At 46.6% G+C, this 20,093-nt stretch overlaps 1 protein-coding gene across 1 annotated transcript in view; it reads left to right on the forward strand.

Annotated features, from left to right (window-relative positions):
* MINDY4 (MINDY lysine 48 deubiquitinase 4) overlaps nucleotides 1-20,093 on the forward strand; it is a 108,953-nt gene that overhangs the window by 3,228 nt on the left and 85,632 nt on the right. The window contains exons 2-5 of the mRNA XM_046670059.1: nucleotides 3,453-3,572; nucleotides 6,597-6,832; nucleotides 10,351-10,597; nucleotides 15,338-15,759. Coding sequence (XP_046526015.1) covers nucleotides 3,453-3,572; nucleotides 6,597-6,832; nucleotides 10,351-10,597; nucleotides 15,338-15,759 — 1,025 coding nt within the window. The remainder of the gene's footprint in view (nucleotides 1-3,452; nucleotides 3,573-6,596; nucleotides 6,833-10,350; nucleotides 10,598-15,337; nucleotides 15,760-20,093) is intronic.

A 20,093-nucleotide genomic window follows, 5' to 3' on the forward strand; every position in this document is an offset into this window, starting at 1 on the left:
CCTGAATTCATGGCTACTCACCCTGTGATGCCTCAGGGATGCCTGCCCACCTGGTGAGACCTCTCCAGCCCGTTAACTCCCTGATTGTGGATGACCATTTCACACCTTCTCTCTCCTCAAACCGCAAAGCTCCTTCCCCGTCTGATGTCACTGAGAACGTAGAAGCAGTCATGAGAAAACTCCCGCAGGCTCCCACCACCACACGTAACCTTCCTGGGCCCGAACCACTCACCTCGCCGTCCCTCCTGTCCTCATGGTGAATTCTCTAGGCTCCTGGGTAAGGCCACCCCTCCCTGGGTGCCTGTCCCCCTGCGTGCTCAGGGACACGGCTGCAGTTATCATCATCTCTCTCTAGTGCATCATCCATTTTGTCTTCTCTACTGGATTTTTCCTGTCAACATATATACGGGCTCCTGTGAATCCCGTCTTGGCCCCCAAGCCCCTCCAGCTACTAGTCCATTTGCTTCTCCCTTTTATGGCAAAGGCTCATGAAAAAGTTATGCATGCTCTGATTCTAATTCTTCTCCATACTTTCTTAAACCCACTTTAATCAGGCTTTTGTCCCCACCAACCCCTGGAAAAGACTCTTTGTCACATTTGTCAATGACCTTTAATTTTCAGTCCTCATACTTCATGATCTAACAATTGTGTTTGGCACAGCTAATTACATCCTTCTTCCTGGAAACTCATTCTGCTTGGCTTCTGGAGGCCACCTCCTCTGGGCTTTCCTCCTATACCTCCCTAGTCACTCCTTCTCAGGTTCTTTTCTGGTCCCCCTCATTTCCCTGAGCTGTGCATGCTGGTGGGCTCAAAGACTCGGTCTATGGCCCTCTTCTCTCCTCTTTTCCATTCATTTTCCAGGCACCGCCCCCAGTCTTGTGGATTCTAGTCCCATCGATCTGCTGACAATTCCCAATTGTCTCTCCCCAGCCAAGACCTCTCCTTGAACTCTAACATCCTTTCCAACTGCCTGTTTTACATTTCCACTTGGATATCTAAAAACGTCTCAACTCAACACATCCTGAGTTCAATTCCTGATTTCCTCTACCTCCCACAGTTTTCCCCACTTCATTAAGTAGTATCACCATCCTTCTGGTTGCTTGGGCCAAAACCTCTGGAATCATTTCTGCCTCTTTTTCTTCTTGTGCACCTCACACCCAGTCCATCTGTAAATCTGTTGGCTTTACCGTCGGAACACATAGAGAATGTCGCCCCCTCTTTCCACTTCTGCTGCAACCACCCTAGTCCAAGCCACCGCCATCTTTCACGTGAATGGTTTGCTAGCCTCCTAACTGGTTTCTCTTTAATCCTCTGCCTTCAACAATCTGTTCCTGACCTAGCAGCTAGGTGATCCTGTCCAAATATAAGTCAGTCCAGGATGCTCCTCTTTTCAGATCCTCCAGTAGCGCCCCCATTTCACAAAAACCGACAAGGTCTTTCCTTAGCAGGCTCTGGGTAACGTCTCTGACTTCATCTCCTACCACTTTCCCCTGGTCACGTGGCTCTAGCTGCACTGGCCTCCTGTGACTGCCACAGGGCCTTTGCCCTTGCTGTTCCTAGCCTAGAACGCTCTTCCTCCAAGTGTCTGCACGGCCTGCTTCCTTACTTCCCTCACATCTCTGCTCTAATGTCAGCGAATCATGAAGCCTTTCCTGACCACCTTTTATAAAATAATCCCCCTTCCCTGCCCCCACCCCCCACCTCTCTGTCTCCTGAGTCTGCTGTATTTTTTCCCCATAGTATATTCTTGTTGGCTTTCCCCTGATAGAATGTAAGCTCCCTGAGGGCCAGGACTTGGATCTGTTCACTCCTCTGCCTCTAGCAGCTGAACTAGTAGATTAGCAGTTCGTTCCCTTTCACAGATGGGGGAAACCGGAAGATAGGAGTGAGCATGTGGATGATGCTCAGTAAGTAGCTGACTGTCTAACATAGAGTCCTTCATCTTCATCTCTGCTCTCCCTGTTTCATCGGTCTCCAGTGGGGCATGTTAGAAGCTGCCCTACTGTACGTTCAACCCTTTGTCTATGGTTGACTTCCCCAACAGAATGTCAGTTCCATGACAGGGTGGCGGTGGTGGGGGGGGGAGGGGCAGTGTTTGGTCTTATTCCTTCTGTATCTCCTGCATCTAGAACAGAGCCTGGCACACAGTAGGTGCATGACGGAGGTTTGTTGAGTGAATGAAGATTAAGTGGGCTGGATGGGACCAAGGACCTGCTGATTCTCGAGGGCGTCCTCATCCACTACCCCAGTGGTTTTCAGATGCCAGTGTGCACTACAGTCCTGGAGAGTTTCTTACATGTACCAAGACTTGCTGATCTGAACTGTTCACAAATGTAAGGAGTTATCCAGCAGAGAGGGACCCTCATTATAGAGGTTTCCACATCACTTTGATTGGGGAAGACATGGTTAAGCCCAGATGAATTGTAGGTACCTCTTGAGTCCCACCTCTCCTTCCAGGTGACTCTCCCTAATGCACCCAAGCACATCCCTACTTTTTCCCCAACGTATATATCCATTGCTTTCTGTTCCCCCATCTCTAAGACTTCCTTTTTATTCTCTTCAGTTCAAGGCTGTATTCATACGTCTTGTTTCACATTCCTCTTGCCTCAATTCATGGCAGGCAGCAGGTTTTGTCTTGTTTTCCAAGCAGTGAGAGCCCACACACAAAGGCGAGGGGAGAAGTTGAGGCCTGTCTAGCACTGGGGTCTGGATCCATCAAGAGCCAGGGGCTCCCTTAGCAGCAGCTGAGCCCTCTGTGCAGGCCACAGCAGCTGTGGTTGTTTTTCAAATGAAGAAGCCAAGCTCGTATCGGGACCAGCACTTCCCATTGCCAGAGTGTGTCTTAGCCGGGTCTTCTGGGAGTTCAGGGCTGAATGGTGGAAAGCGGTTTTACTGGGGGTTCAGCAGCATTTACCAATTGCTTCTGGTGGGCCTGGGTCACGACATCATGGACTCACAGGCTGGGATGGTCAGAACCCCCCGCCATGTGATTCCACTGTGTTGTTATCTTGGGTAGATCAACCCTGGCTCCCCATCTGAGAAAAGAAGGGAATGAATATTGGCCTTTTGTTTTTGTTTATTTTTAAATCTTCATATTGTATAGCCCCAAACCTAAGGCCAAACCCAGGGCTCCTGGGTCAGCCTTGGGTTAGTCAGTCACCTGAATTTCATTTTCCTCATCTATACAATGGCCTGACCACTCCAGCCTTCCTTAGCTCAGCCCACGGGGTCGTTGTAAGATTCATGGTGATAATCGTGAAGATGCTGTCAAGCCTAAAGGTTATATAAAAATAAGTCCTTGAGTCAGTGTTTGGTCTTTGCCTTATCCTTGTCAGGAGGGCAGGATAAGAATATGACCACGAAGAACGTCAACAGTCTTTGTTTATACTGTGTCGGAGAAAGGAAGGTTTTGATTTAAAATGGTAAATAGTGATCCAGATTTCTTCCCTCAGGGCTTAAAGAAGACGTGTGTGATCATGGACCAGGAACGCCCGCGCTCTGATCTCAGCATAAACAGCAGAAACGACCTCCGCAAGGTTTTGCATCTTGAATTTCTCTACAAGGAGAACAAAGTAAGTGCTTTGAGGTGTGGCGTGAAGTTCTGGAACCGAGTTTGGCAAAGTCAGAGCACTCACGGGGCCTGCCAAGCCATCAGAGACAGGTGGCAGGAGGTCTGGAGAATCAGACCGGGCCGGGTGCTGACAGATCCCGCGCGTGTGTCAGGTTTCTGGGGCCGTCCCACCCACGTCTTGCGCGTGCGCAGCTCTGAGGCTCCTTTTGAACCCGAGCCTGTAGCTGTTACTCCCTGTGCTCCCTCCTCCTCCGTGAGGCTATTTTTAGTAAGACTGTACTTAAGGATACAGTCTTGAGTTATACTAAAACTTTCCATCCCCTGCCTGCGCAAGACTTTCCTTCTTCAGTTCTGAGTAATACCTTATTCTTAAGTCTACTGTGACATCTAATTCAGGCAGAAGCGGGGCTCGCTTTCAGCTAACCGGGGTGCGTTGGAGCTGAGATAGCAAATGGAACGGCACCCCCTTGGTGGTGGGAGTGCTTCCCTGACCGCCCCCCCCCACCCCGCCCTTCATGGCATCCTTTGTCGTGCTCATCAGGCTGACAATAGAATGTTTGTGTGGTTGTTTAATTCGCATCTTGGATGCTGCAAGGGCCAGAGATGGTCTCTTTTGTTCACTGTTGTATCCCCATACTTAACACGTTGCCTGATGAGAGTAAATAGTCAATATGTATTTGTGGAATATGTGAATGAGTGAAGCTGCCATTCTGACTTAATTGCTCTTTCTGTTGAAAAGACAGAATCTTCTAATTTGATGTAAGAATGGGCTCTCCCGCAGGTGTGCCTTGTGGTAGGATATAGTGTCAGAGTTGGAAAGAACCTAATGATCATGTATTTTGGCATTTATCACAAATGGCAGCCACGGAAAGGCCTATCACAGGCTCAGTAAAGACTTCAATTAGATGACCTTCGTCCTCTGGGTCCTGGGGTGACACTGGGGCCCCTCCATCTCCTGTACGCTCTAGTTGAAGTCCTTCAGAAAGAGGACTGTTGACCCAGGCAGCAGATATTTCCAAAACCTCCATCTGCTGCATTTTAAGGCAGGAGAGTGGTGTGTACATTTTATTTATTTATTTTTTTGAGGGAGATTAGCCCTGAGCTAACATCCACTGCCAATCTTCCTCCTTTTTTTTTTTTTGTTTGCTGAAGAAGAGTGGCCCTGAACGACCATCCATGCCCTTCTTCCTCTGCTTTATATGTGGGATGCCTGCAACAGCATGGCTTGATAAGTGGTGCATAGGTTCACACCTGAGAACTGGCCAACCTGGGGCCATTGAAATGGAGCACACGAACTTAACTACTCTGCCACCAGGCAGGCCCATGGTGTGTACATTTTAGAAAGATTTTTCTGTGAAGAGTGAGAGAGTTAACCAGGAAATTCAGTTAACCATTCTGGTACTGTAGCATTTTTATGTAGATGCATCTTTACCCAATTTCCCATAAGTATCTTTGCCATTCAAGTTCTTTTTATTTCTTCACTATTTTTTCAAATTTCTTCCTAATGTCGTCTCCCTAAGGTAACTGTTATATTAAGATACTTAAAATATTTTCCTTAGATCTTGATAAGTGCCCTGATGATTTGATTTACGCAGTTGTTATTAGATGTTATACAATGAATTAGAGCTTATATTTTACAGAAAAATATCCTTATTAATTTATCTGTTGCATAATGATTTTGACATTCGCTCAGCCCAAAGCTAGCGTGATGCTAGGAAAGCCCTGCAATTTAACGTTAATTCCAGTAACTTGTTTTTCCCTATTAGGTATATGATAGATAAAAATGTCTATGTGAAATTGAGGTTTTGAAAAATGTATCTAGATTCAAATAAAGGCTGTTTCTATTATGAGCAAAGTGATGTGAAAAGCCACAAAGTATAATTCAGGTAATCCTGGGCCCTAAATCTCTTTATTAAAAGGAAAAACAAGAAGGTGGAAATAAATTATATAACATCTTCCCCCCAACTGTCTTCCTTGTAAATTTCACTTAGACTCAGACAAGACAGTTTTTTGGTCCCGTGCTAGAAAAATAAGATAAATCTGTCCTCTGATTTTGACTAACATGTGACCGTGTCAGTCCCCACTCCACTTGCCCAGGAACACCCAGGCCCTTTGGAACTGTGAGCAGATGCGGGCATTTGGTGAGTTTGTGATCAGAGTGGAAAAGCACTTGACAGATGGCCTGGCACAGAGGGGACCCTCGGGCGCATCCAGTCCTTGTCCCTTTCTATTCCCCTGATCTACACGGCAGAACTCTGGGACCAAGACCCACAGCCACGTGGCTTATGACCAAATTCAACAGATTTATCAGGCAGTCGTTATCTGAGTTTATCTAAGGTATACTTAATGGAGCCTGGGAATCTGTATTTTAAAAAATCACCAAAGGTAACATTTAGTGCCGTCAGGGTTGGGAAATACTGGTGTCATTTATTTCCAAAACCTACCACTGAAAAGTTTCATTTTATCTGTATTATTTTTTTTTTAAGGTTGGGGTATAAACTGAGTCAGTCCTGACTGCCTGTCTGTGTTCTCTGCAGTAACCTTCAGCTGCATTGTCTCTGTAATCTTTCATATCCGGTGTTAAATGCAGAGTGCACAAACTAAGAAAATGCTCAGGTCCCAAATATTTGTAAACTTGTAGAGTTAGTGATCCCTAACAGCATAATTGTTTTTTAAGGAAAGGATATGCATTTTATAAAGTTGTTCCTAGGAGAAAAAAAACAAGAAGAAATTTGTTTGGGTATCTCTCTATTCATATCACATTTTATTACAAATGTTCATGGAATCGCCTGACTCATGCATTGCATCCTAGGTCTTTTCAGGTACAAATTTTATCTGCATCTCTGTGTTGCTACCTAACACAGTACCTGACATAGAATAGGCAGTCAGTGAACGTTTGCTGAAAGACTGTATGAAGGAGTGAGAAGTCGATAAACTTTTGTGAAAGAATCGGAATAGCTGTCTTTTCCACTCTTCCCCTGAAGCTGTATGTACAATTAATGATTTTTTTTTCCCCCAATGATAGGCAAAGGAAAATCCTCTAAAGACAAACCTTGAACTCATTACCAGATACTTTCTGGATCACTTTGGAAATACTGCCATCAATTTCACTCAAGAAACAGCAATACCTGCACTCTCGATTCCAAAGAAAAATAACAGATTGCCATTGAGATGCTCAGAGACCACGCTGGTGAATATATATGACCTTGCAGATGAAGATGCAGGATGGAGAACTTCATTGTCAGAAACAAGCAAAGCCAGGTATCTCTTCCCATTTATACTGTGGATTAGATTCCTATTGCTGCTGTAACAAGGTACTATAAGCTCAGTGGCTGTAACAGTCAGAGTTCTCCAGAGAAACAGAACCAATAGGAAACAATAGGATATATGTGTATGTGTATATATGTATTAATATATATACATATATATGTATAAATGTTATATATATAAATAAAGAGATTTTTTTTTTAAGGAATTGGCTCACACAGTTGTGGGGGCTGGCAAGCCTGCAATCTGTAGGGCAAGATTTCTGTGTTACCGTATTGAGGCAGAATTCCTTCTTCTCTGGGAAACCTCAGTTTTTGCTCTTAAGGCCTTCAACTGATTGAATGAGGCCCACCCATATTTTCTACGGTAATTTCCTTTACTTAAAGTCAATTGATTATAGATGTTAATCACATCTAAAAAAATACCTTCACGGCAACATCTAGACTAGTGTTTGACCAAACATTGGGGCACCACAGCTTAGCTAAGTTGACATATAAAATATAACCATCACAGTGTCTTCTAGCAACACCAATTTATTATCTTACACTTCTAGAGGTCAGATGTCCAAAATTGGTCTCACTGGGCTAATGGTAAGGTGTCAGTAGGGCTGGTTCCTTCTAGAGGCTTTGAGAGGAGAATCTGTTTCCTTTCTTTTTTCGGCTTCTAGAGGTCACCTGCATCCCTTGGCTCGTGGCTGCTTCCTCCATCTTCAGAGCTCATCAGTACAACCTCTGCTTCTGTCATCACATCTCCTACCACTGACTCTGATCCTCCTGTCTCCCTCTAACAGGGACTCTTGTGACTCCATTGGGCCCACTCGGATAACCCAGAATAATCTCCTCATCTCAAGATCCTTAACTTAATCACATCTGCAAAGTTTCTTTTGCTGTGTAAGGTGACATATTCACAGGTTCCAGGGGTTGGGACACGGACATCTTTGGGAGACCATTATTCAGCCTCCCACATTCTCTGCTTCCAAAATCCCTGTTGTGGAGCACTGTAATTTTTCTCTAGAGGCATGGGAATGGACTCCTCTTTGGTGGAGGGTGCTTATGATTCAAAATGTTTAATTTAAATTCCATGATTTGTAAGGTTCAGGAGCTTGCTTTGTTTCCATTTTATTAAAAACAGGAGTATAGGGGCTGCCCCAGTGGCATAGTAGTTAAGTTTGCACGCTCTGCTTCAGTGGCCCAGGGTTCACTGGTTTGGATTCTGGGTGCGGACCTACACACCCTCATCAAGCCATGTTGTGGCAGCATCCCACATAGAAGAACTAGAAGGACTTACAACTAGGATATACAACTATGTACTGGGGCTATGGGGAGGAAAATAAAAGGAGGAGGATTAGCAACAGATGTTAGCTCAGGGCCAATCTTCTTCACCAAAAAAAAAAAAAAAAAAGAAAGAAAAAAAGAAAAAAGAAAATCCTTCTGGGGCTGGCCCTGTGGCTGAGTGGTTAAGTTCGCACACACCACTTTGGTGGCTCAGGGTTTCACTGGTTCAGAGCATGGGCATGGACCTAACACTGCTCATCAAGCCATGCTGACGCATCGTCCCACATAGCACAACCAGAAGGACCTACAACTAGAATATACAACTATGTACTGGGGGGCTTTTGGGAGAAGACGAAGAAGAAGAAGGAAAAAAAGAAGATTGGCAGCAGATGTTAGCTCAGGTGCCAATCTTTAAAAAAAAACAAAACGTTGTCTTACTGTTCCCACCATTATGTGACAATCTTTAAAAATACACAAAAAAACATAAAAACCAGGAGTATAGCATTCTAAAAGGCAATGAAACACTATAGAGATGGAGAAATCTGAAAAATAAGGCCTTTTAGAACTCCCAGGAAGAGAATGACTTGGCATTCTTGATGGAACCTCTGTTACTTGGAAAACAGGTTAAATTACAACCTTAACACACTGCATGCAGTAGCTAATAGTGAGTCTAACTTTCTGGGAATGGATATTCTTCCAGCTCTGTTGAAAAGCATTTCCTTTTCTGAGGATAAGCAAAGCTTAGGGTCTGGGTGTCAAGCTGCCAAAAGACGGGGAGCACTAAAAGAATTAATTCAAGGCTCAAAATGTGAAAGGCAAGGAGGTCCCTCCTTCAAAGGTGCTTACTGCCTGGCTGGGAGATTAAATATTTCTGAAATGATAAAAAACCAGCAATACAGTAGTTGAGGCTCCTCAGTTATACCCAATAGCCCAAGCTGCAAACTTGGGTGTTATCCTTGACTCCTCCTTGTCTATCATTTTTGCATCTGTGAGTCCTGAATGACGCTAGACTCTGCCATTCTCTCTGCCCTGATAGCACCAGCCTCAGTTCACGCCCTCACTTCCTTCCCTTGCTGACTCCCCCAGCTCTTCCCTGGGCTCCAGGCCTCTAGTGGTCTTCTCCTCAAATCCACCTTTGACCTAAGAGGGTGTGAGCTTTCCTCCAAAAAACTCTGGCCGTGCTGCTCCCCTGCTGAAAGGCCTTCAGAAACTCCCCATAGCTTCCAGGATAAAATCCTAACTCCTTAGGATAACTTGCAAAGCCCTTTCCACGATCAGCTGCCATGGCTCACCTGGGCGTGTCCTGCTTTCAAGGGCCTCCTTTCTGGTGCCTGGGCCTTTTCCCGGTCATCTCTTGCCTACTCATTCTTCCAGACTCAGGTGCTGCCTTCTCTGGGAGTCCTTCTGGATTTCCCCAGGCTGGTTCCAGACCCTTCCTCTGCTTGACATGCCCAGCCATAGCACGCACGACCGCTTTCTCATGAGTGACCCAGTGCTTGGTAAGCAGCTTGGCACAGGGAAGGTGTCACTGCCCCTTCATGCCAGAGTCCAGTGGTAGGAAGCATCCCAGGCTGTGTCAGAGGAGTGCTGGGCCCTGAGTGCTCCCAGGGGAGATTCCTCTTGAATTGGGTCCTTGCTCTGTCTCTTCCTTGTTATTCTTTCTCACTCTTTGCCTCTCACCCTTTTTTTGTTCTCTCTTGCTCTCTTATTCTCTCTCTCTCTCGCACACACCCTCTTTCTATCTCTCCTACTCTTTTTCTCTATTTTAGTGCCAAACAACCCAAGAAAAGAAGCCGTTGGCATGCCTGACCTAACTGAACCTTAACAGTGGGGGAGCGCCGAGCTTGCTTCAGGTCTCTCCCCACTGGCCTCCGTGGCGTGCAGTAAGACTGGCTCCACACATCTCAGGACTGTATCGAAGGGCTGCCGGTTCCCTTAATCACTGGGGTCTGGAAGAAACAAGGATGCTCTTTATATTGAGGAGTTGAGGGATCCTATCATGGACCATCAACTCTGATTTTGTTTCTTGTTTCCTGGTCGCCATTTGTAGGCCAGACTTGCCCTGATGCAAAAGTATTTTCTATTCCTTCCCTTTAATGATTAAACGCTGGCTGGTGAGAAATCACCATAGATTTGTGAATGGGCTTGCTCTGAGGGCCTGTTGAGTGTGGAATTTATTATTGTCGCTAGCGATTCCTTGTGGGGAACCTGTTTTAATGGAAATACCCTTTTTCGCAGACACGACGATCTTGATGGGGATATGCTTGGTAACTTCGTGTCATCCAAAAGGCCCCCACACAAGAGTAGGCCCATGCAGACTGTTCCAGGTGGAAGCCCTGCTGTGGGCCCTGCGTGGGAGAAGATGGAAAAGCTTCAGTCGTCGGAGCCTGCCTTGGATACGAAGAGGATGGGAGAGAAGGTCAGGCCGAAACCTGGCCTGATTGTCCGAGGCATGATGGCCGGGCCCATCGCCAGCTCCCCGCAGGTGGGGTTGTTGCTCTCACTGTTGTTATGAGAGTGGACAGTGAGCACCGGGCAGGGCTGGAGGGCTGCCTGGGTTTATTTGGGAGTACCCTTCAAGACAGCCAAAGAAGGGGGGGGGATCTGTGTGGTGGGATGGGAAGAACTCCTGCCTCTTTTTCTCCCCAGTTCTACCATCAACCCCTGTGGGACCGTGGGCACACCTCCTCTCCTTCCCTGCCCTCAGTTTACCCATTTTGTCAATGAGGTGGTTGTCATGGTTTTAGATTCCTTTGCCTACTGAGAACATATCTACCCAGCTTTATCTTTGCAATTCAGGAGTGGGGTAGGGAGCCCCGTCCGAGTCTAGAGAGCATCTTTTTAATTTTTAAAAACATGATAGTTAAAAGGGAAAAAGGAATCCCAATCCTTATTGCTTGATTTGTTTTGCTTTAAAAAAAAATTCTAAAAATTTAACATGATTGTTTTATAGTGTGGCTTAAGGAAGGGCTGTAGTGGGGAAGAAACCCAATGAGAGAATGAGTGTAAAAGGAGCTTGTAAAGCAACAAAAGAAAATCAAACTTAGAACTCAAAGTGTAGTATCAGTCAGATCGGGAAGCTTGAGCAAACCAAACGTTGGTCGTCTGTGTCCCTGGCTGGTCACCTCTGCTCTCACATGCTGCGTGTTTAGCTGTGGGCTGTAGCTGTAGATGCCAGCAATGGTTCTTCCAACTCATTTGCAATTAGGCCAGAAAAAAGTGGACCCCTCCCTGCCTCTGCCTGCATCTTGTGAAATTTTCGGACAAGGTCTTTATTCCTCTTGGCTGTGGTCTCGTTTGTTAGACCAGGTATCCAAGGCTCCTTCGAGCTCTGGGATTTCATGGTTTGGAGACGGTCATGTGGTCTTGGTGTCCAGATCAAAGGAGACCAGAGTCTGCTCCCCTCTGTGTGGTTCAGACCACACGTCGACATCATGTCCCATCTGGGCATCTTGTACTTGAAGCAGAACATTCGTAAACTGGACTATGCCTAGAGGAAAGGAACTAGGAAGGTGAAGAGTTTGGAGGAAAGGGAAAGATTTGAGAATGTTTGATCTTGGGAAGAGAAGGCTTGTGGGAGGTGGGGCAGAATGTAAGAGATTTTATGAAAGATGGAGATAGGAATAGTCTACTCCCAGGGTGACAAATAGGTGGCTGCCACTTCCTGCCACTCCACGCCATGCCTGTGGCAGACATTGCTAGTTGATCTTGGTACTCTTTTTCCTGTCAAGCCTGGACGTGACTTCAGACACCTTGGGCATCTTGGGCAGTTACTGCCAATGGATGGATTGGAGTGGTGAGCGAGATGAACCCTATTGGCTGTTTTGAACTTAGGCTGTAAGCTCAAGAGCAGAGACTCCGCCATGTTTCTGTGTAGAGCATGGTGTATGCCTGCTGGCGGTTTGTTGGATTGAGTGGTGTAGACTTGCTTGGTAGCTCCAGAGAGCACCAGTGGGACCAGTGGGACCAGTGGGTGGAGGCTGGTGTGAGGAGCTGTGTGTCAGAGCCACCTCAGCAGTAGAACAGGCCATTTTGGAAGGGACTAGACTAGTTGTGTTGGGGGAAGCCAGGTACCCCATCTGCTGGGAACATTGTAGATGGGGTTCCTATTTGGTTGAGAGTTTAGACCACATCAGTGGTTCTCAAGCTGTAGTCTCAGGATCTCTTTATACTCTTAAAATTATTGAGGAGCCCAAAGAACTTTGGCTTGTGTGGGTTTTGTCTACTGAGATTTACCATATTAGAAATTAAAACTGAGAAATTAAATAATATTTACTTACTAAATCATTAACAATAGTAAACCCATTACATTTAATACAAATAATATGTTTTTAAACAAAAAACCCCATTTTTTCTAAATCAACAAAAATATTGCGATAAGTAGCATTGTTTTATATTTTTATAGATCTCTTTAATGTCTGGCATAGTAGAAGATATTTCAAATCTCATATTTGCTTCTGGATTCAGTCTGTTGTGTTCGGGTAGTTTGGTTGAAGTAGATGAAGAAAATTTGGCCTCACACAGACATGCAGTTGGAAAAGGGAAAAGTATTTTAATAGTTTTTTCAGAAAACTAGGGATATTCTTTAATTCTACACCCAAACTAGACAACTTGTATTTTCTTAATGTGGAATCTGAAACCCTACCAACGAAGTTTTCGTATTCTATTGATTTCTGTCGGTCTGTCTTGTGCTTTGAATGACTTTTTTCCCACTACGTGGTATAGTAACATGATGTTTGGTCATTTGGAAAATATTGGTTTACTGAGTTATGCAGATCTTCCAAATGTTGAGACATTTCATTATACAACAAGAAAACATTAAAAAACATCACATTTGTTGATATCACCACCCAGCTCACCAGAAAAGTTGTTAAGTATTGAAAGGCCCCTGTGCTCACCATGGCAGATACTACAAGTTTCCCCAAATTCTAATTTTTACCTGACAACTTATATTTTATCACTGATGACAATACATCACTTGTTTCCCTTGAAGAGACAGGCCCAATTTATTTTCAAGAAAATGCCTGCCCAGTACCAGAGTCTGAATAACCATAGTTCATTTGAGAGTTGTTCCATCAAAAACATAGCAAGGTCAGCTCACAATTCAGGTGGTTGCTCAAGGGCTTTTCCTTGAGACAGCAGCCATCCTCCGCATCCAGCAGAGGGCTTATATATGCCTCCAGTTTTGTCGCACAGAATATTAAAGAGATGTGTACCACATGGGTGAGACTGCAGGAAATTAATAATTTTTATATTTCAGCATGGACGTTCTTAAGTGAAATTAGCATGTTGCTATTTATTTTGATTGCAAGTTCTGGTAAATACTTGAGTACTAGTAAAGCTTGGTGCCACTGCCTTGATTTGTGCTGAAGGCCTGCAGCTTTTCCCACCACTGCTTTTGCACAATCACCACGAAAAGTCAACACAGTAAAAAAGGCAAATCATGTCATATTATTACTATGAAAATAGCTTTGAGCTCCCTAAAAGGGAGTGGGGACCCCTGAGGTTGGCAGACCACACTTTGAGAACAAGTCAACCAGTGGAACACCAGGGTCCTGCCCTACCATGACGTTCTGATTGTCAAGTCCGTGCGGTTGAGACCCCTTCACAACTGAAGTATGAGGGAGAGGACTGGGATCTGCTTTCCCGCCAAGAGGTTGCGGCAAACGTCTCCTTTTAGTGATTGTCTTGGGAGGTGCGCTTTTCCCCTGGGGTATCTGATCCCGTGAAGGACATGAAAGGACGGGTTGCTGTAGAATTTCCCCAGGTTTTCTGGAAGATGTTTTATGGGCCTTTGAGTACCTTGGCCATACTTATCGGTTTCTCAAGAGAAAAGAGCAAGGTTTGCAAGGTATTTCATCATCTAGTAGTGTTCCACTTATGCACTTATGAAGGATGAGTAAGAGACTGGGTTCCCTGCCCTTGGCCGGAAGTTTGGGTCCCCTTTGGCTGGTGACTCATGTTTTCCTTGCTTTGTGGTGGGGGATGCCCTGGGTGGCTTTTGGAGGCGGTTTATAGTGCCTAGTAATTTCCACTGGGCAAGAACACTATGGAATTAGCTGTTCCTATTCCAGCACGGGCTTTACCATTTGGTTTGAGATTATTTCTGGAAATGCTGAGAAAAGCCCAGCAGGTCTATTTTTGACCCTTCCACCTCCACTCCCCGCCCCGCCCCCGATTGGTAAGAATGTGAGTTCCCATTTCATCAGTTCATCATTGATAGTGAGCGAGGACATTTCATTTAATCAGTTCATCATTGATAGTGAGTGAGGACATTTCAGTTGACTCCTTTGGAATTCCTTCATTTCAAAAACTAAGCAAATCTTGAGTGCTTACTACGTATAGGTCACTGAGCTGGGAGCTCTGTGGTGACAGAGATGATCAAAGAATGGCCTCTGCCATTCCTGGTCTGCCAGCAGGAGGGGTTAAGCCCATACATAAGAGGCACCAGGGGAAAAGATGCATAGCTGTGGCTAATATTGTTGACTGCTGTGGGTCTCTCCTTGAATCCTCATCACAGTCTTGTGGGAGACAGGACTACAGGTCCCCAGTCTCTCATCCAAAACCTTTGGACCAGGTGTGTTTTGGAATTTCGAATTTCTTTTTTTTTTTTTTTTCAGAAAAGAAATACAGTGCATAAACCACAAACCACATAACACCTGTAGTAGTGTTTGGGGTAGCACCTCATAAGCAAAAACGTTAACATTTCTGCAACTAAATATATGAATATTCACACTTACAGAAAGACTGTAAGCAGCCTCATAACAGTTAAAAAGAATTTGTTGTGGGATTCCAAAAGAAACTTTTGCTTTTGGAGGTTTGGGGATTTAGAAATGACAGTGGATCGTGGAGAGGTGTATCACAGGTGAGGGAAGTGGAGGGTGGGGAGCTCACAGGGGTCACAGCTGGGAGGTGGTGACGTGGGAGTTAGCACCCCGGTCTGACCCAGGGCCTACAGCTTCACCTGCTCCTGGAGCCTGCTCTGTGTAGGGACTGAGGCATGCTCTTGGGTTCTGTGGCTGGGGCTCCGTGGCAGTGTTACAGAGGTGGTAGCCGTTGAGCATCTCCACAAAGAATAGGTAGGATTTTAAAGAGAAGGAGTTGGGGATGGGGAAAGACTTCCCTGGGGGAGGGAACAGCATGGGCAAATGCTTGATGTGGGATCCAGTATTTCCCCACCCCCCTTGAAGCGGTTCCTCACTGCTTTTGTCCTTGCCCCTTTCAGGATCCCCTCCGCAAACGCTCCCTGAGGCGGTCCCCCGCCTTGAGCAGCATCACCCACTCCCACGAGGAAGAGAGCCCCAAAGCGCCCGAGCTCTCCCACCGCACCCCAGCCTGTCCTGCCCCACAGGAGGGCCTGGCGTCCAGCCCCGGCTCCAACTCCAGGAGCCCCCAGGGCCCGCTCAGTGAGCTGATCCCAGAGAAGCGGAGAACGGCGCCTAGCAGCCCTCCTCACCTGCCGAGCAAAGGGCTGCCCCAGAGGGGGAGCGGCAGGGGCAGAGACCCTCCAGAGGACAGCCCCGCTGTGGACTCAGAGGCCGACAGGACGCCCTTGAAGTTCTCCTTGCCCGGCGGGAATGCCAGGACAACCCAGGAGAGGCTGGAAAGAGCATTCAAACGGCAGGGGAGCCAGCCCCCGCCCCTCAGGTGAGCATGCTGTGCCCAGGTGACGGCTTTTCCTAGAGAACCGTTCAGTTCCTAGGCTCTCAGAGCAAGCCTGTGAAGTAGGGAAGGTTATCGTGGTCACTGTCGGGGGGAGATCAGCCTGGAGCTCACACACCCGGGAAGCTTCTGGGGAGGTCTCCTGAGTCTCTCTTAATTCTTACAAAGTCAACAAGGTGTTGGCAGGTGGTCCCCGTATGAGCCTGCAGCAGCATGGTCAGGCTGATGCGATGTGAGAGACGTTTCCTGTGGGAGGCTGGGGATATGGGGGTGAATCAGCTCCCACAAGGCTCCTTTGGGGCTATTTTTTTTTTTACCCCATCCTTATTCTTTCTCCTTGATGATTCCTACACTGATTTTTGAATGTTAAACCCACTGTACATTCTTGGAATAAACCCCACTTGGCTATGATATATTATCTTTTTATATGTTGTTGGATTCAATGTATTAATATTCTGTGTAGGGTTTTTGTCTATAAGTTCATGAAGGAGATTGGCTGGCAGATTTCCCTTCTTGCAACAGCCTCGCCAGATTCTGGTATCTAAGGTATGCTAGAACTGGTCCCTCTTTTTTCTATTCTCTTCTTAACTGCTATTCTGGGGTTATTTTCAAAATTTCTTACATATGATTCTTACTATTAATTGCTACCATTAATTGAGTGTTTACTTAGCGCCTGACACTATGCCAGGCACTTTTCATGGATTATTCTGTTTCATACTTGAAAAAACCTGAAAGGAGGTATTATTATTCCTCAATTTACAGATGAAGAAATACAGGCTAATAGGGGCTATGCTCCCAAGGTCACATACCTGGTAATCGAAGGAGCTGGGATATGAACCCAGGCCTTTCTGAGTCCAAAGCCCACCGTGCCTGTAAGCGCCATCTTGTACTAGTTCGGTTATTGTGTGTGTTTGTATGTGTGTGTGTTGTGTATATTTTAAGCACTAGTAATATGTACATTCGAATTTCTACAGGGGTGGGTATTAGTAGAAATACTGGGCATCCTGGTTTGTAATACTGGCATTTTTAGTCATTTACTGTGCACCTAATATGTGCCAGGCCCTTAGGCACTGATGGTGCAAAACAGCTATAATCCGTTAATTCCCTTTGTGATCATCAATAAGCTGGGCTTACTTTGCTTAATACACTTTGTGGCTATTTGCTGCATATACATATAGAATTCTTATAGCTTCCTGTTGGGCAGACTTTTCTATCATGAAATCTCTATCTCTAGTAGCGCTTGCTGCCTTGGTGTCTATTTAGGTATGGCTACCCCAGTCTTCCATTGATTAATGTCTTCATGGTATATGTTTTTCCATCCTTTTACTTTCCTCCCTTCTGTAGCCGTATACTTAGGGGTGCCAACCAAAAGCCTGTGGGGTTTACCAGGATCCTTCCCTCTATTTTTTATTATTATAATTTATTTAAGTGAAAAAAACAAAAACAGTTCACCTATTTCTCCCACCCCTATCCCCCTCAGCCTTCTATTTTTGTAATTTTTTGTGTGTGTGTGAGGAAGATTTGCCCTGAGCTAACATCTGTGGTCAATCCTCTTCTTGTTGCTTGGGGTTTTTTTTTTTAGTTCTCATTAAGTTCTTCTCCTCTTAAGTTCTGAACAAACTGAAAAATAAAACAAAGGGTATCAGTTAGATTGGAGTAAAATACGTATCATCTCTGTGTTGATAAGGGGAAGGTAGAAGACACAGCCAGTCCTGAGGCCTGGGGAGCCCAGAGCAGACAGACCTCCCACCTCATCTCGGGCCCAGGGCAGGTCATCTCACATGGCCACATGGCAGGAGGGGCTGGCCCCTGGAGGAAGCAGCTCACGCCCAAGAGGAGAAAGGGTGCAGCTGAACCTAATACTCCCCTTTGTTTTCTTTCCCAAATTAACCAATCAGACAAGTCACACTTCCTCCCTCGGGATGGGGTGAGTAAAGGGGAGGAGAGTAGAGGTCTAGAGGAGGGGAGACCAGAAGGGCTCCCTCCAAATCCCAGAGGACAGTGGGAGTTGACAACAAGCATCCTCCCACCCCAGTGAATATTATCCCCACTTCACAGATGAGGAAACCGAGGCACAGAGAATTTAAGGGACCTGTCAAGGTTCTGAGTAGATGCATGTCCAGGGCTCACAGTTTGGAGAATGGCATATGGGTTGGATTTCAGCGGCCTCTCATCCCCTCAGCTGGGCATCTTGTGCAGTGCACATACTGCATAACTGTATGCAGTCCCCTTGATTTGAAACTGGGGCCAGAGTAATCCCACTTGCTAAACCTAACTGCAGCCCCTGCCCTTCCCAGCACCCCCGCCTTCATCAGTCCTGCCTGCCGTCCTCCCTTTCATTTCATTCAGTTCAGTAAACATGGGTCTGAGTCCTCATGTGTATCAGATCCTGTGAGCTCCTCAAGCTGACAGAGACGTGTGCATATGTGATTCTTTTAAAACATGACAAAGGACAGTGAGATGCCAGCACATGCTCCATCACTCAGCCCTGATGAAGCTGGAGGGAAGGTGGCTACTGGAGCCTCCTCTGGGCCTCATAGTGTCAGGTTCAGGGATGGCCATGAAGTCACACCCAGGGCCAGGGACATGGGCAGGGGGAGTGAGCGTGTGTCCTGGGAGAGAGGGGGCGGGTGGAGGACGTGACTTACTGAGATATTAGGGCACAAGAATATCTGCGCAGTCAGGCCTTTCTAACTATGGCTCCTTAAATCTGACTCTGTTGCTGAAGGGACTCTTTTCTGCTTTGACTTTTGTTTCTTTCCTGTGTCCTCTGATCTTAGAAGATGCTTAGAAAATATGTCGTCTGGGCTTCCATTGTGGAGGTCGTGGATGTTTGGGGCTGTCCGTCCTTTGTCACTGGCTTGTCAGGGCTGCGCTTGTTGGGTTCCGCTCACGATCCATCAGATCTGCTGGGACTCTGGCCCTGACGCGGACGGTCTCCAACCCATGCCTCCCTCTACCTCCTGCCTGCGCTGTGTCCCAGGCAGGGCCTTCCTCTGCACGTTCTCTTGTCTTGCTGTCACCCACGCTCCTGGCCCCAAGTAGCCCCTCGAGAAACCTCAGACGCAGGACTAAGAGCACGAGAGAGGTAATTCTTCATTACAAGCCCCCAGAGCTAGGTGTTCCAAGCCTGGTGGCTCCCCGGGTGGCACTTTGTGGAGGTCGATAGTCTGGTTGGAGGCGACCTCCCTTGTGGTGCGTACAGCCCTCTCTCGGGGCATGCTGGCCTGTCATTTGTCTGAGAGTCCCTCAGAGTGAATCTCTGGGCCTGCTGATAGCCACATGGACCCTGCTGTGGTTGATTTTCTGCATATTAGCTCAAAACATGTCATGCCGGGCATCTGGCAACAGGAACTGGCTTCAGCTTGTGATTTCCAGGTGTGTGTGGGCTGCAGAGGCTCCGGCCGCTCACTTTTTGCCCCGTCTTCTTTGGAAACGTGGATGTAATCATGGTCATGAAATTGAGAAGGGTCGTTGCCCTCCCTTGGGAATTCAGCCCATGGCAGTGGCCACAGCAGCAGTAGCCAGGTGCCAGAGCCACCAAGCAAACGTGTGTCCCCTCAAGCAGCTTGAGCCATGGGGCCTTGGGAACCAGGAGCACCAAGATGGGAAGGCTCATGGTATAGATGGGGATGCTGAGGCCCGGAGAGGGGCATGGGCCTCCTCAGGGTCACACAGTTCCTTGTTAGGATCAGGGATCAGATGGCCTGACAGTGTGGGCCAATATGAAGGTCTATTAGTTCCTTATTGTTGGTGTAACAAATTATCATAAACTTAGTGGCTTGGAAACCACACAAATTTGTTACCTTACAGTTCTGGAAGGTAGAGGTCAGAATTGGGTCTCACTGGGCTAAAATCAAGGTGTTGGCAGGGCTGTGTTCCATCTGGGGCCTCTAGAGGAGAACCCGTTTCCTTGTCTTTGTCAGCTTCTAGGAGCCACCGACCTTCCTTGGTTTGTGGCTCCCGTCTTCCATCTTCAAAGCCAGCAATGTTGAGCCCAGTCCTTCTCAGGCTGCCGTCTCTCTGGTTCTCCTTTTTCTGCCGCCCTCTTCCCCTTTTAAGGAGCCCTGTGATTACACTGGGCCCACCTGCATAAGCCAGGCTAATCACCCCATATCCAGATCAGCTGATTAGCAACCGTGTCTCCTTCCGCAACCTTATTCCTCCTTGTCAGTAACTCAGCGCTTTTGCAGGTTCCGGGGATTGGGATGTGGACATCTTTGGGAGGTGGGAGGCCTTCTCTGCCTGCCACAGAAGGCAACTGGTTTTTTCCTGCAGCATTTAAAATCTTTTCTGGTCTCATTGCAACTATGAAAGTG

This window comes from Equus quagga, chromosome 8, assembly GCF_021613505.1.
Source record: "Equus quagga isolate Etosha38 chromosome 8, UCLA_HA_Equagga_1.0, whole genome shotgun sequence".
Classification (NCBI taxonomy): Eukaryota; Metazoa; Chordata; class Mammalia; order Perissodactyla; family Equidae; genus Equus; species Equus quagga.